The sequence below is a fragment of the Geotrypetes seraphini genome, chromosome 10 (assembly GCF_902459505.1).
Source record: "Geotrypetes seraphini chromosome 10, aGeoSer1.1, whole genome shotgun sequence".
NCBI classification, from domain to species: Eukaryota; Metazoa; Chordata; class Amphibia; order Gymnophiona; family Dermophiidae; genus Geotrypetes; species Geotrypetes seraphini.
Window position 1 is genome coordinate 103,374,547 of NC_047093.1, and position 13,027 is coordinate 103,387,573.

The following is a 13,027-nucleotide window of genomic DNA, read 5'->3' on the forward strand; positions in this document are numbered from 1 at the left end:
TAAGTTTTAAGTTTATTAGGATTTTATATACCGCCTATCAAGGTTATCTAAGCGGTTTTTACAATCAGGTACTCAAGCATTTTTCCCTCTCTGTCCCGGTGGGCTCACAATCTATCTAACGTACCTGGGGCTATGGAGGATTAAGTGACTTGCCCAGGGTCACAAGGAGCAGTGCGGGGTTTGAACCCACAACCCCAGGGCGCTGAGGCTGTAGATCCAACCACTGCACCACACACTCCTCCGAGAATCTCGGCGAGAGGGAGAATTAGAAGTCCTTGAGCATGCGCAGATGCATGCTCAAGGCAGGCAGAAGCTGGAAGATCTTCTAGGCACCGGCACGATCTGTGCCTGCGTGCCGGTGCCAGACCGGGGGGGGTAAGTTTAAGTTGTTAGGGCGGGGGTGCCGGTTCGCGGGGGGGGTGCCGGTTGGAGCGAGGGGGCCTTTGCGAGCAGGGGGGAGCGATGCCGGTTATCGGGGGTGTGCCCGCAAATCGAGTCAACACTCGGTTTGCTGAGTCAAAAGTTTGCTGAGTGTTTTTCTCGTCTTGCAAAACACTCGCAAACCGGGTTACTCGCAAACTGAGGTTTGACTGTACTTGGGTTGTACCATATAATCTATATCTAGCCCTATAGTACAATTGCCACATTAATGTTGAAGTCTGTGCTTCTGTGAAAAGCATCAAATACCTTTTTAAATACGTATACAAAGGTCATGATTGTGCAAATGTTGTCATTCAAGAACAGGGTAGTTTAAATCATGATGAAATTAAAATTTTTATTAATTCGAGATATGTGAGTGCTCCAGAAGCAGCATGGCGTCAATCATGTATTCAATGGCTTTTGTTAGTCCAAAAATATGTTTCTTACAGATATCATAGATCAGAGCTTTTAGTTTTATGTGAAATACTCTTGCAACTAAATCTGGGCGTGCATCAGCAGTTTGACCATGTAGATTATTAACAATCTCTTCCCATTTGGGGTTGCATGTCATTGTAATGAAAAGATCAGGCTTGACATATTGCATTATCAATCACAGATTAACAGTACATCTTCCAGACAAACAATCTATATTTTTCAACCCAAATAACATTTGTATAGCAGCACAGAGAGCTTCACAACGCAATACTCATTTGACAGCTTTCGTGCACAAGATAACATTGCACTTCCTGTAGCCTCCACAGGTATAGAAGCAAATCTTTTCAAGGGTGGTAGAACATACCACTCCCAGTTCAAATTACCCATACCTATACTTGAAAACTCAATATCAAATATGTGTATAAATTCAAGTGATGCTGACAATTAACGATCCGCTAAACTAATCATTTGGAACGAATATACTATGGCCCCGTCTATAGCTCTTACAGTGGTTGACAAACTACTACAAGAAATAATGGATAACAACAAACCCTTTGGAGGGAAAGTTTTCTTACTTGGTGGAGATTTCCGTCAAACACTTCCCGTAGTGCCTCATGCTGACCGGACAAAAATTTTAGAGGCATGTGTAAAGAATAACAACCTCTGGCCCAAATTCAAAGTCCTAAACCTTAAAAACAATATTCGATCAATAGACACTGATTTCAGCATTTGGCTTATCAAAATTGGTAATGGTGACACACCACACATTGACGGCTTGCCTGATGACATTATTGAAATCCCTTCCCAAATTTTAATCACAAAAAATATAATAAAAGACTTTTTTGGAGAAAAAATTTCTATTACAGATATTCCAAAATTCACTAAAAAATCTATACTTTGTGCAAAAAACTCTGATGTAAACTCCATAAATGAAGAGGTAATCAACATTTTGGAAGGACAGACTGTAATGTATCTCAGCTCCACCTCAATTGATGACTCCACTCAGGAAGACACACAAAATTTTCCCATAGAGTTTCTCAATAAACTAACTCCAACAGGTATGCCAAAACATAAACTCAACCTTAAAAAAGGAGCAATCATTATGTTGCTGAGAAATCTAAATACTAAAAGAGGATTGTGCAATGGTACCCGCCTCATCATTAATGACTTAAAAACCAACCTCATCATTGCTCAAGTAATAACCGGTTCAGCAGAAGGAGAATTAGTTTTTATTTCATGTATTGATTTGGCTCCAACATCCACTGATTTGCCATTTACATTACGAAGGAGACAATTTCCCGTCACATTAGCCTTCGCTATGACAATCAATAAAGCTCAGGGGCAAACTTTAGAAAAAGTGGGCATTTACTTACAAGAACCAGTATTCAGCCATGGCCATCTACTAGTTGGTAATTTTTATTTTTATTTTATTTTCAACTGCAAATACAATCCAGGAAACCATTAAGGAAAATGGAAATTATTCCAAGTTTCCAAGTTTATTTATAATTTGATATACTGACCATCTACATGTATCTGGTTGGTTTACAATGCTAAAAATCTAGGTAATAAAATGTAAAATTAAAAGTAAAAATTTAAATAGTTGGGTTGACAAGGACATTGACATAGATAGATACGATAGGTGTTTGGGTAGGGGAAGTTTTGAAATACATAAAAAAATAAAAGTATAATTCAAATATCCAACAAGCCCTCATCTAGGAAGAAGCTTTACCATATTTTAACAGGAAATGAACTAAAAAATGCAATATAGGATAGTTGCATCCTAAAATTTGGTGTTGCTATACAGCCTTATTCCTTACTACTCTGTAACTTCTCATGATCTTTAAGAAATCTTTCCAACTAAAGTGGGTCCCAAAATATTAAGGGCTCCTTTTACAAAGGTGCATTAGAGCACGCTAAAATGCCACGCATGCTAGCCGCTACCGCCTCCTCTTGAGCAGGCGTTAGTTTTTTGGCTAGCACGTGCTATAGCGGTGCACCTTTGTAAAAGGAGCCCTAAATCTTTATTCTGATAGTTTATCATGCATTTGCATGGAAACTTGAGGAAAAGTGTGGCTTTCAGGGCCAACATCCTAGGTTTTAGTGCCAAAAAGGCCTTCCGCTTCCACTGGACCTGGTCACATCTGGGAATATCATCACTTCTGCACCAGAAAATATGTCTTTCTTCTTAAAATATTTACTCATTATTAAAGATTTATCTTGCTGAGATAGACACGAGAGCAAAAGGGTCGCTCTGGTCTGAATAATATCCTGAGTATCTTCAAGAAAAGCAGTTAACTCAATTTCTGTGAATATTACTCGATCAGCCTCTTGTTCTCCAGAAATCTTTTTCTTTAAAGGAATATAATACCATTTAATAAAAAGAAATAGCCGTATTTTCTATTCTCAGAATCTCTCTTAGATATTTTCTCAAGAGGATCTAAGGTGAAAGGAGATAAATAGTTTGAAAATTTATCAATCTCAGGTTTAAAGCTCTATTAGCATTTTCCAATAATTCTATCTTAAAATTAATATTGCAAGAATCTTTAATTACTGAGGCTGAAACAGCCTGAAAAGCTTGAACCTGTGACTGAATTTTGCTACTCTGTTTCTCAAGGACAAGTAAATTGGAATCCACGTTAGTAAATTTATTCCCAACCTCTTGTGAAAAGATCCCATTTTGAGCTATTACAGAGCTCAACATTCCCTCCATTTTCCGATTAATGTCCCATAAATCTTTTAAGGTAAGCTCTTGTTTATCTTCAGTTTCAGCAGGTACCATCTGTACTGGTGGCAATTTAAGAAAAGTTATCTGAGAGGAAATATGTAAATCAGTAGGTGCTGCTGATTCCAAGATGGGACTTTGTACCAAAGTCCCTTCTGGACAAGAGATAGTAGGAAGAGGTGGAATATTATCTGGGGAAGATAAAGATATCTCTGATGACATAGATCTCTGATTGAAAAAGGAAACAAAATGCCAGTCCATAGGGCCTGTGAGCACTGGTGTTGAAACTAGTTTTAGCTTTACGCTTCCCCATCTAAAATATTATAATAATTACAAGAGTACCTCAAGTTATTTTCAAAATTCCTCAATGTTCCTCGAATCTCCGGCCATGCCCTGCAGCCATGCGCCACAAAAGCATGGATTAGTTATAGGGAGCACCTGGGCCAATCAGGCCTTAGGATTAGTGGGGATGGGCGGACCCGCTATGCCTAAGGCCTGATTGGTCCAGGCTTCTAGAGTCTGGGCCAATCAGGCCTTAGACTTAGCGGGTATGGGCCGGGAAGGGGCGGGACCATCTCATTTCGACAAGGCGGGCCTGTCGGCTGGATGGCAGCAAAACCCTAATCCTGATCGTCCCATGCAAATTAGTAAAATTCCATGCAAAATAGCTAAGCGATTGATTCACTAACAATTGCTTGGCTATTTTGAGTCGGGTTGGGTTTTGACGGGCCTGCCTGGCACATGGCACAGATATTTTGAATGTGTTACACACGCAAAATATCTGCCCCATAAAAAAAAAAAAAAGACTTGCAGGCCTGTAAAAAAACAGCTGAGAGCCCCCCCCCCCCCGGCAACCCACTCCCTCTTGCAAACACCCGACGCTGCCCTCCCCACGGGCTCCTTGCCCGACAAAAAAGAAAAAGTTTTGTTTAAAAGTCGCGATCCCCCCTGCACCGATGCCCAACAAAAGCCAGGAGAGTTGCCAACTTCCTCCTGCCATGTTACCCTCCTGGTCTGGCCAGGCCTGGCCCACCTCCCTCCCTGTTTCTAAATCTAGTCAGGCCGCTATAGGAGGGGCCTTAGGCACTTGGGCCAATCAGGCCCTAGGATCCTGTGGGTTGGGCAGGGGTGGGGCGGGTCCACCTCATTTGGATGGAGGCGGGCCTGCTGGCCAGATGTGCAAGGAGCCTTCTGGTCCAACTTGAAGGTAAGACCAAGGGGAGGGTACGGCACCCTCCTGCCGGCGATCTTAGGGGAGGCATTGGGGGTTCCGGCAGGAGGGGTGAGCATCATCCTGCCACGATCTTCGGGGGTTCGGCAGGAGGGGTTGGGTACCCTCCTGCAGCGATCATTAGGGGGGTGGGTTCTGTCAGCAGGAAGGGCTGAGCACCCTCCTGCCGGCGATCGTCGGGAGGGTGGGCGGGTTCTGTCAGCAGAAAGGGTTGAGCACCTTCCTGCCGGTGATCTTATGGGGGGGCGTTAGGGGGTCCAGCAGGAGGAGTTGGGAACCCTCCTGCAGGTGATCTGGAGGGGGTCCGGGGAAGGGGATTGGGCATGTTAAACCCGATTCTGTAAACGGCGTCTACAACATGGATGATGGTTACAGAATCGGGTTAATTTTGGGCGGGTGTAGGCCCGATTCTGTATAGGCCACCCAGGACCGGCTTCCTATACAGAATCCGGGCCAAAGTGTATATATATATGTACTAGTGTTTAAGCCCGTTAGATTAACGGGTGCTAGATGACCGCCTCTCCTGCTTTTGAACCTGGGCAGGGGCAGAGGCAGAGCTGGGGCGGGAGGGAGTGACGGTGGGAGAGCAATTTCAAAGCCTCGGCAGCGGCGGCTCCTTGACCAATCCGCGCTTACAACGTCCCCACATTCGCGGTCTGGCTGGCTCCCCCACCAAAGCCCTTCGCAGCAGCAGCCCCTCCCGCATCCGTCCCTGCGTCCCATGCCTCTCCGAAGGCCGGCTCACACGAAAATGGTGCCCCTCTGTCCAAAGCCGCAGCAGCAGCCTCCCTCAAGACACATTTCAAATCTGACATATTGTAATCACAAAACAGAAAATAAACTTATTTTTCTTACCTTTTGTTGTCTGGTCATTATTCATACCATGTAGGGGTCCCAGGCTATGGTTGGCTTTTGATAACTCGCTTGCCAGGGCCCCTTCTTTCTTCTTCCCTGCAGCTGAAGACAGGCACCTCCCCCCAGTGGTCTGAGACAGGAGGGAGCAGTTAGGAGAGGGTCTGAGGGCAAAGAGGGGCTCAACAGTGCACAACCACCTTTCCTTCCCTCCCTCCATCAGGTGCAGTTAATCCACCAATGTTAAAAGGAGCCGCGTCGAAATCAGAGCCCTGCCACTGCCGTAGCACGTTCCCCTCTGCCTTGGTCCCGCCCCTTCTCTGACATATGGGACCGCGGCAGAGGGAACGTGTTACGGTGGCGGCAGGGCTCCAATTTCAAAGCAGCTCCTTTTAACATAGGCGGAGCTGAACTGTACCTGATGGAGGAAGGGAAGGAACAGTTGGGCAAATTTCGGCAACGGCAGAAATTGTTTGGCGGGCCAAGCACCGTGAAACTTTGTTTCTTTAGGCAGCCCCGGTTGTTTACTTGGATTCAATGTCAGCATTAGGGTTCGCCGGCCGCCAGCCGTGAGAGCCGGGTGAGGAAGGCCGCCGCAGCCTCGCGGCTAGGTAGGGGGACAATAATGACGCTTATGCTCAAGCCCCCGCCGCAGCTCCTCTCTCGATCCTGGTGCGGTTCGAGAGAGGAGTCGTGGCGGCGGCTTGAGCATAAGCGCGATTGTTGTCCCCCTACCTAGCCGCGAGGCTGCGGCGGCCTTCCTCACCCGGCTCTCACGGCTGGCGGCCGGCGAACCCTAATGCTGACATTGAATCCAAGTAAACAACCGGGGCTGCCTAAAGAAACATGGTAATCATATTCTGTCCTGAAAGCTCCCGCCGCAGCTCCTCTCTCGATCCTGCTGCAGTTCGAGAGAGGAGCCGTGGCGGCAGCTTGAGCATAGTGCACAGTGAAAGCCAGGGGATCGCATGCGCAGTCGTGTTTTCGTGACGGATCAGGGAACACGACTTTTGAGTGCGCATGCGCGGCCTACCATTTTATTATATTAGATGTGTATGTGTGTGCATGTATGTATATATATATATATATATATATATATATATATATAAATAAATAAATATAAAGAAACATTTTTAAAAGGTAGTTAACAAAAGATCAGGAAATAATATATATAGAGAGAAAATGAAAATAATAATATACATATATAATTGTGTAATTTGCTGGTTAAGCAGGATTTAGGAAAGATTAAGGCCCTGATTCTACAAAGTGCGTCCCGATTTTAGGCAGCTGTAGGCGTCCTACAGCTGTCCAATCAGCCAATCGGGATGCACGTTTTTTAAAAAAATGTTCCCCAGGCAGGCCGCCTATATTGAAGACGCCTCCGGGAGCCTAGGGAGGCCCACAAGACGCCTAAGCTCGCCTAAGGGCCTTAGGCGGGCCTAAGGCTAGGTCTCCCTAGTAGAGGAAGAGACGCTTAAAATGTAGGCCAGCAAAATGCTGGTCTACATTGTAAGTAAATGCGGCCGCTATACTTATGGCAGCAAGGGATCTCCCTGCTGCAATAAGTATAGCGGCCGCGGCCGCCTGTCCCATCGCCGGCAGGAGGATGCCCAATCCTCCTGCCAGAACCCCCCTGGAACCCCCCTCCCCCCAAACTGGTAATTGCCAGCAGGAGGATGCCCAATCCTTCTGCCGGAAAGCCCGACGACCCAACGACCCCCCCCCCAAACTAACCTCCCTCCCCCAACTAACCTTTAAATGTTGGTCGGCTGGACGGGTCTTGCTGCCGTCCAGCCGACAGGCCCGCCTCATAGAAATGAGACGGCTCTAGAAGCCTGGACCAATCAGGCCTTAGGCATAGCGGGCCACCCATCCCCACTAATCCTAAGGCCTGCCCACTAATCCTAATCCAGCCGACCAACATTTAAAGGTTAGTTGGGGGAGGGAGGTTAGTTTTGGGGGGGGTTGTCGGGCTTTCCGGCAGGAGGATTGGGCATCCTCCTGCCGGCGATTACCAGTTTGGGGGGGAGGGGGGTTCCAGGGGGGTTCCGGCAGGAGGATTGGGCAACCTCCTGCCGGCGATGGGACAGGCAGCTGCGGCCGCGGCCGCTATACTTATTGCAGCAGGGAGATCCCATGCTGCCATAAGTATAGTGGCCGCGTCTAATTTAACCCGATTCTCTAACCGGCGTCTGTACTATGGACGCCGGTTACAGAATCGGGGTTTAGTGTAGAACCGATTCTGTATAGGACACCTCTCCTGGGCGTCCTATACAGAATCAGGGCCAAAGTGCATAGACATCTGTAAAGGTAAAGAATTAAAATTATAGGAGTTATTTCTCCTTCCCTTTGTTTAGTTTAGAATAAACTTCAGATTCCTGTGTTTTCTGTGTTCTTTGTTATACTGGTGGGCACAAGAGACTGGCTGGAAGGACCTCAGACTTCTGGCCTAATTGTAATAAAGATATATGATCCTACATTCCACTGTTGGAGGAGAAAGGGAGGAGTCTGTTTGTTAAAAGGGTCATTCTATGTCAAGTGGACCAATACTGAAAACTGCCCATGCTCGACCCCCTTGAAATCCAACCATATTTTATAGGGGTGTTGTCTAGGGTCTCAAATGAAACTGCAAAATTTTGGGGATCTATCTCAATTTGGTCAGGAGCTAGAGGTGGTTGAACAAAAGCAATCGATCCATTCCCATGCCTTGTATGACCTAAAATGCCAACTTTACTTAAGCACTGCGGCAGAAGGAAACTACCTAGGAGTCTGAAATGTTGCAGTTTGGTACAACACCTTCGGACAAGTTTCTGTGCCAAGTTTGAAATCTTTTGCGAATGTGCTTCCATTTCTACAGGTCAGCAAAGTAGGCAAAAAAATTCAAGAACAAAAATTTTTGCAAAGTTTGGCTCTATACTGCTGCTAGTAGGTAAGTCAGCTGAGGGTACAACTTTGCCAGCAGACATGTACCATGAGGTACTTCCAAGATTTGCAATATGAGCTTTTATAGTCAAGTGAAGTGAAGATATGACCATCCAAAAAATATGGCATTTATGCAAATTTTCACTGTCTATCAGATTCAAATATCTCTAATGTGTAGTTTGTTTGTTTTTCTATCATTTGAAAAAGCATTTTTTTGCTACAGAAGCATCAATTGTAACTAGGTAAAAGTAGTAAAGATTGGCAAAATTATTACTTCAGTAAACAAATAATAAATATTATAATGAACTTCTTTAAAAGTAAAAGTATCAAATATTTTACTTAAATACAGTAATTAGTTACACTTAGGGCCTGTTTTACAAAGCATTTAAAGGGCTTCGGGGCTGTTGCCGCGTGGCTTTGTAAAACAGGCCCTTGGTTACTATACAACACTAGTTTCTTATGTGTTTGTGTACAGTGCTCTGTAACTCTGGTAGCACTATAGAAATGATAAGAAGTAGTAATAGTAGTAAGTGATTAACTATACAAATAATAAAGAGGTCTTACCAAACACATTTGATACTCAAGACGTTTTCGGGCCTCATCACTAGGCCTTCGTCTTCTGAAAAACAGCGGCATCTTCCTCAAATCTGATGAAACCTGTAAATAATACTTACACTTTTTATTAAACATTATCATTAAAATGCACAATCTTGTCCAAGATCATTATCATAGATGAAACAGCCTAGATCCAGAACAGAAAGAGATTAAGGGCTAGATGCACTAAAGTCAGCGATTGTCACTAAACCTGTTTTCACAGCTTTAGCAACAATCGCTTTACCAATCCAATTCACAAAACAGGCCACCGAGTGTTTTCCCCTCCATCACCCATTTTTTTATACAGCCATGCAAATTAGCTAAAACCCCATGCAAAGTAGCCAAATGATTGATGCACTAACATCACTTGGCTATGATTTTAAAAAACTAGGGGTTTTAGCGATCGTAAAAAAACGACAAGTCTAGATCTGTCGGTAACTGCAAAACCGACAGGTCTGCCTGTTTTTTGTTGTTTTTTTTTCAATGGCACAGATATTTTGTGTGTGTTAAACATGCAAAATATCTGATCCACAAAAAAATAAAATGAAAAAATGTCCCCCACCGCCTATGATGGCCCTCCTCAATGAACGCGGCACCAGGAATCCCCCAAGAGAGAAAATTGGCAGGAGGGATGCCCACTCCCTCCTGCCAACAGAGGCCCCCTCAAACTATCCACTACTCTGCCCCCTTCCTCCCCCCCAAAAAAGTCTTGAGGGATGCCCACTTCTGGATCCTACTAATGGATGCTTCCCCGAACATCACCCCCACTCCCTGAACCCCTCCCCCATACTTTTGGTAGACGTTGGGAGCTGGAGGGAAGCACAGTCCCTTCAGCTACGAGACCTGCCTGTCGATAATGATAGGCCTTCCAAGGGGAGGAGCCTTAGGTGTCTGAGCCAATCAGGGCCTTAGGCTTCTCCCTCTGTATCTCATATGATGCACAGGAAGGGGCCTAAGGTCTGACGTCTGAGCAAATCATGAGATTAGGCCCTTCCTGTGCATCACATGGGATACAGAAGTAGAAGCCTAAGGCCCTGATTGGCTCAAACAGCTTCAACCAGGGGTGGGCAAAGATGGCCACAATCCAGTCGGGTTTTTAGGAGTTCCCTAATGAATGTGCATGAGATCCATTTGCATACAATGGGAGGCAGTACATTCAAATAGATCTCATACTTATTCATTGGGGAAATCCTGAAAATCCGACTGGATTATGGCCCTCGTTGCCCACCCCTACCTTAGATCCTTCCCAAGGGGAGGGGCCTTAGGCATCTGAGCCAATCAGGCCCTTAGGCTCCTCCCTGTGCATCACATGGTGCACCGGAGAGGAGAAGGCCTGTCATTTTTGACAGGCGGGACTCGGAGCTCAAGGGACCGCACTTTCCTCGAGCTCTCAACGTCTACCAAAGGTATGGGGGAGTGGGTCATTCCTCCTTTTTTTTCAGGAGGAAGGGGAAGGGTAGGATAGTTCATGGTAAGGCCTCCATTGGCAGAAGCGAGTGAGCATCCCTCTTGCCAATTTTCTCTCATTTGAGGTGGCAGAACAGCTTGGTAGGAGGAGTGGGCATTCTTCCTGCCATTTTCGCTGCTGGGGGGAGGGGTTGGCCAAGGAAAAAAAAGGTTTCCTGCCCCAAACAGCTGAGTGGCAGAAGGCTGCTTTCAGGGCTTCCCCTGCCTCTCAGCTGCTCGGGCTTCTCTTTGCCAGCTTTGCACATGTGTGAGAATTGCTCTCACAGCAATCAATCAGACAAGAGAGAATTGAATCTCTGCACAAATCATTTGTATGCAATCTTTTTGGAACATCAATCGCTCTTCTGCAATCAGCCACAGAATCGGCCAACAGCGATCCAGTTGGTATTAGCAATTACCATATATTTAGTGCATCCAGGCCTAAGAGACTTTCACTAAATGCCACTGTTCAGTATTATTTTGCAAAGAAATAAAATCACTTTGGGTCGGTGTGATTGGATGGCTTTTTCTGCTGGGGTGGACTGTGCATGATTTACATTTCTCAGTTCATTTCTAGCCATTAAAAGCAATGCTATATGCCTACTTTTTGAATGATTTATCTAAAAACTGTTTAATTTTTGTTGATTTGCTTCAAGTTAATTAAAATATGCACAACTTATAAATGACACTCATAAGAAAGCTCTCAGAAGACCTTGTTTCAGGCATTAAGTGATTTGCATTAAGGAAAAATTACTAGTGTCTTGCTGGCTGACCATATTGGGTATTTACTGATGATGTCTAATTACACTACACACTGGCAACTAACTTAATCCAGCAGCAGTATAGAAATGATAAGTAGTAGAAGTAGAAGTAGTAGTAGTAAGTCATTATTGTCCACTATGGGTATGTAAGCAATCAAGAGTCTGACTGAAGGTCTGGATATAGTAAAAACTCTACTTACAGAAAACAACAGGCAGGCAGAAATGGCTGCCATTGCCTCTTATCAGCAGGTTATCTACAGCAGTGTTCTTCAACCTTTTTACACCCATGGACCGGCAGAAATAAAAGAATTATTTTGTGGACCGGCAAATTAATAGGACTAAAATTTTAAAACCCCATTTACGCTCCATTTTCGTGAGCTCGGTCCCCGCAAACCATCTGATCCCATCTGCACAAGCCGCAATTATGATTTTATTAAAGTATAAAAAGAAACAATATTCTGAACAATTGTGATTTTATAAATACAAATATACAGAGCACGGACCAACAAAACCCCTGTCTTCCCTCCCCTTCACATATATCCCCTCTACTATCAAGAAAACTGAACAAGCCAAGTTCATAGAAATATCATGCTAACAGAATACTGCAGTCCCCAGTTATGTCTCTAGCAGGATATATATTTCAAATCTGATATATTCTAATCACAAAATAGAAATAAAATTATTTGTTTCTACCTTTTGTTGTCTCTGGTTTCTGCTTTCATCGTCTTTTCACTCTCTTCCTTCCAGCGTCTGCCCTCTCTGTCTCTTCAATCTAGCATCTGCCCTTCCATCTACTGTCTGACTTCTCCCCCTTCCATATGGTATTTGTCTTCTTTCTATGCCCCTCTCTCCTTTTTACACGATTCACTCCAGCTTCACTGCTCTCTTCATTTTTATCTCTCCTACACCAGATCTAGCATATTTGTCCCTCTCAATTTCTCTGCTGACCCTCCCTTCCCATCTCATTCCTATCTCTCCCCTTCCCCTCCTCTAATCTCCGTGCAAACTGTTTCATTCCTTTTTTCTTCTCCCTTCCCTCCTCCCCCTGTCCAGCAGTAACTCTCTTCCTTTTCCTTTCCCTCCTCCCCTCCCAGCAGCATCTCTCCTTCTCCCTCTCCAGGTCCAGTAGCAGCTGTCCCTTTTTTCCCCCTTACCCAGCAGCTTCCCAGACTCCTTTCCCTCCCCCCTCCCAGCAGCATCTCTCCTTCTCCCTCTCCAGGTCCAGTAGCAGCTGTCCCTTTTTTTTCCACCATGCTAGCAGCTTTCTCCCCTCCCAGCAACTCTCCTTACTTACCAGCGCTGCGATTCAGTAAGGCAGCCTCGGTTCCTTTGTTGGGTCGCACCGCCTCTGAGGAAAGCAGAAGTTGCATCATCAGAGTCGGCCCAACTCAGCAAAAACTCCAAGGCTTCCTTCCTGAATCGCTGCACTTGTAAGGAGAGCCGCTGGGAGGGAAGAAAGCACAGTCGGAGGCTCCCCATTCTATCTCCAGCCCTGCGCTACTCGATCTTGCCAGTCCTGCGCGGACCGGCAGGAAATTGAAGAAGTTAATCTCGCCGGTCCTATGCAGACCGGCAGGAATTTTCTGTGGACCGGCACCGGTCCACGGACCGGCGGTTGAAGAACTGTGATCTACAGAATAAATT

General features: G+C 45.3%; 1 protein-coding gene across 3 annotated transcripts in view; it reads right to left on the minus strand.

Moving 5' to 3' along the window:
• The window catches only part of LRSAM1 (leucine rich repeat and sterile alpha motif containing 1), a 542,506-nt gene that overhangs the window by 511,893 nt on the left and 17,586 nt on the right, over window positions 1-13,027 (minus strand). For all 3 annotated transcript variants that reach the window (XM_033960298.1, XM_033960299.1, XM_033960297.1), the window contains exon 2: window positions 9,147-9,239. In XM_033960298.1, the coding sequence (XP_033816189.1) occupies window positions 9,147-9,218 (72 nt within the window). In that variant the 5' untranslated portion in view covers window positions 9,219-9,239. The remainder of the gene's footprint in view (window positions 1-9,146; window positions 9,240-13,027) is intronic.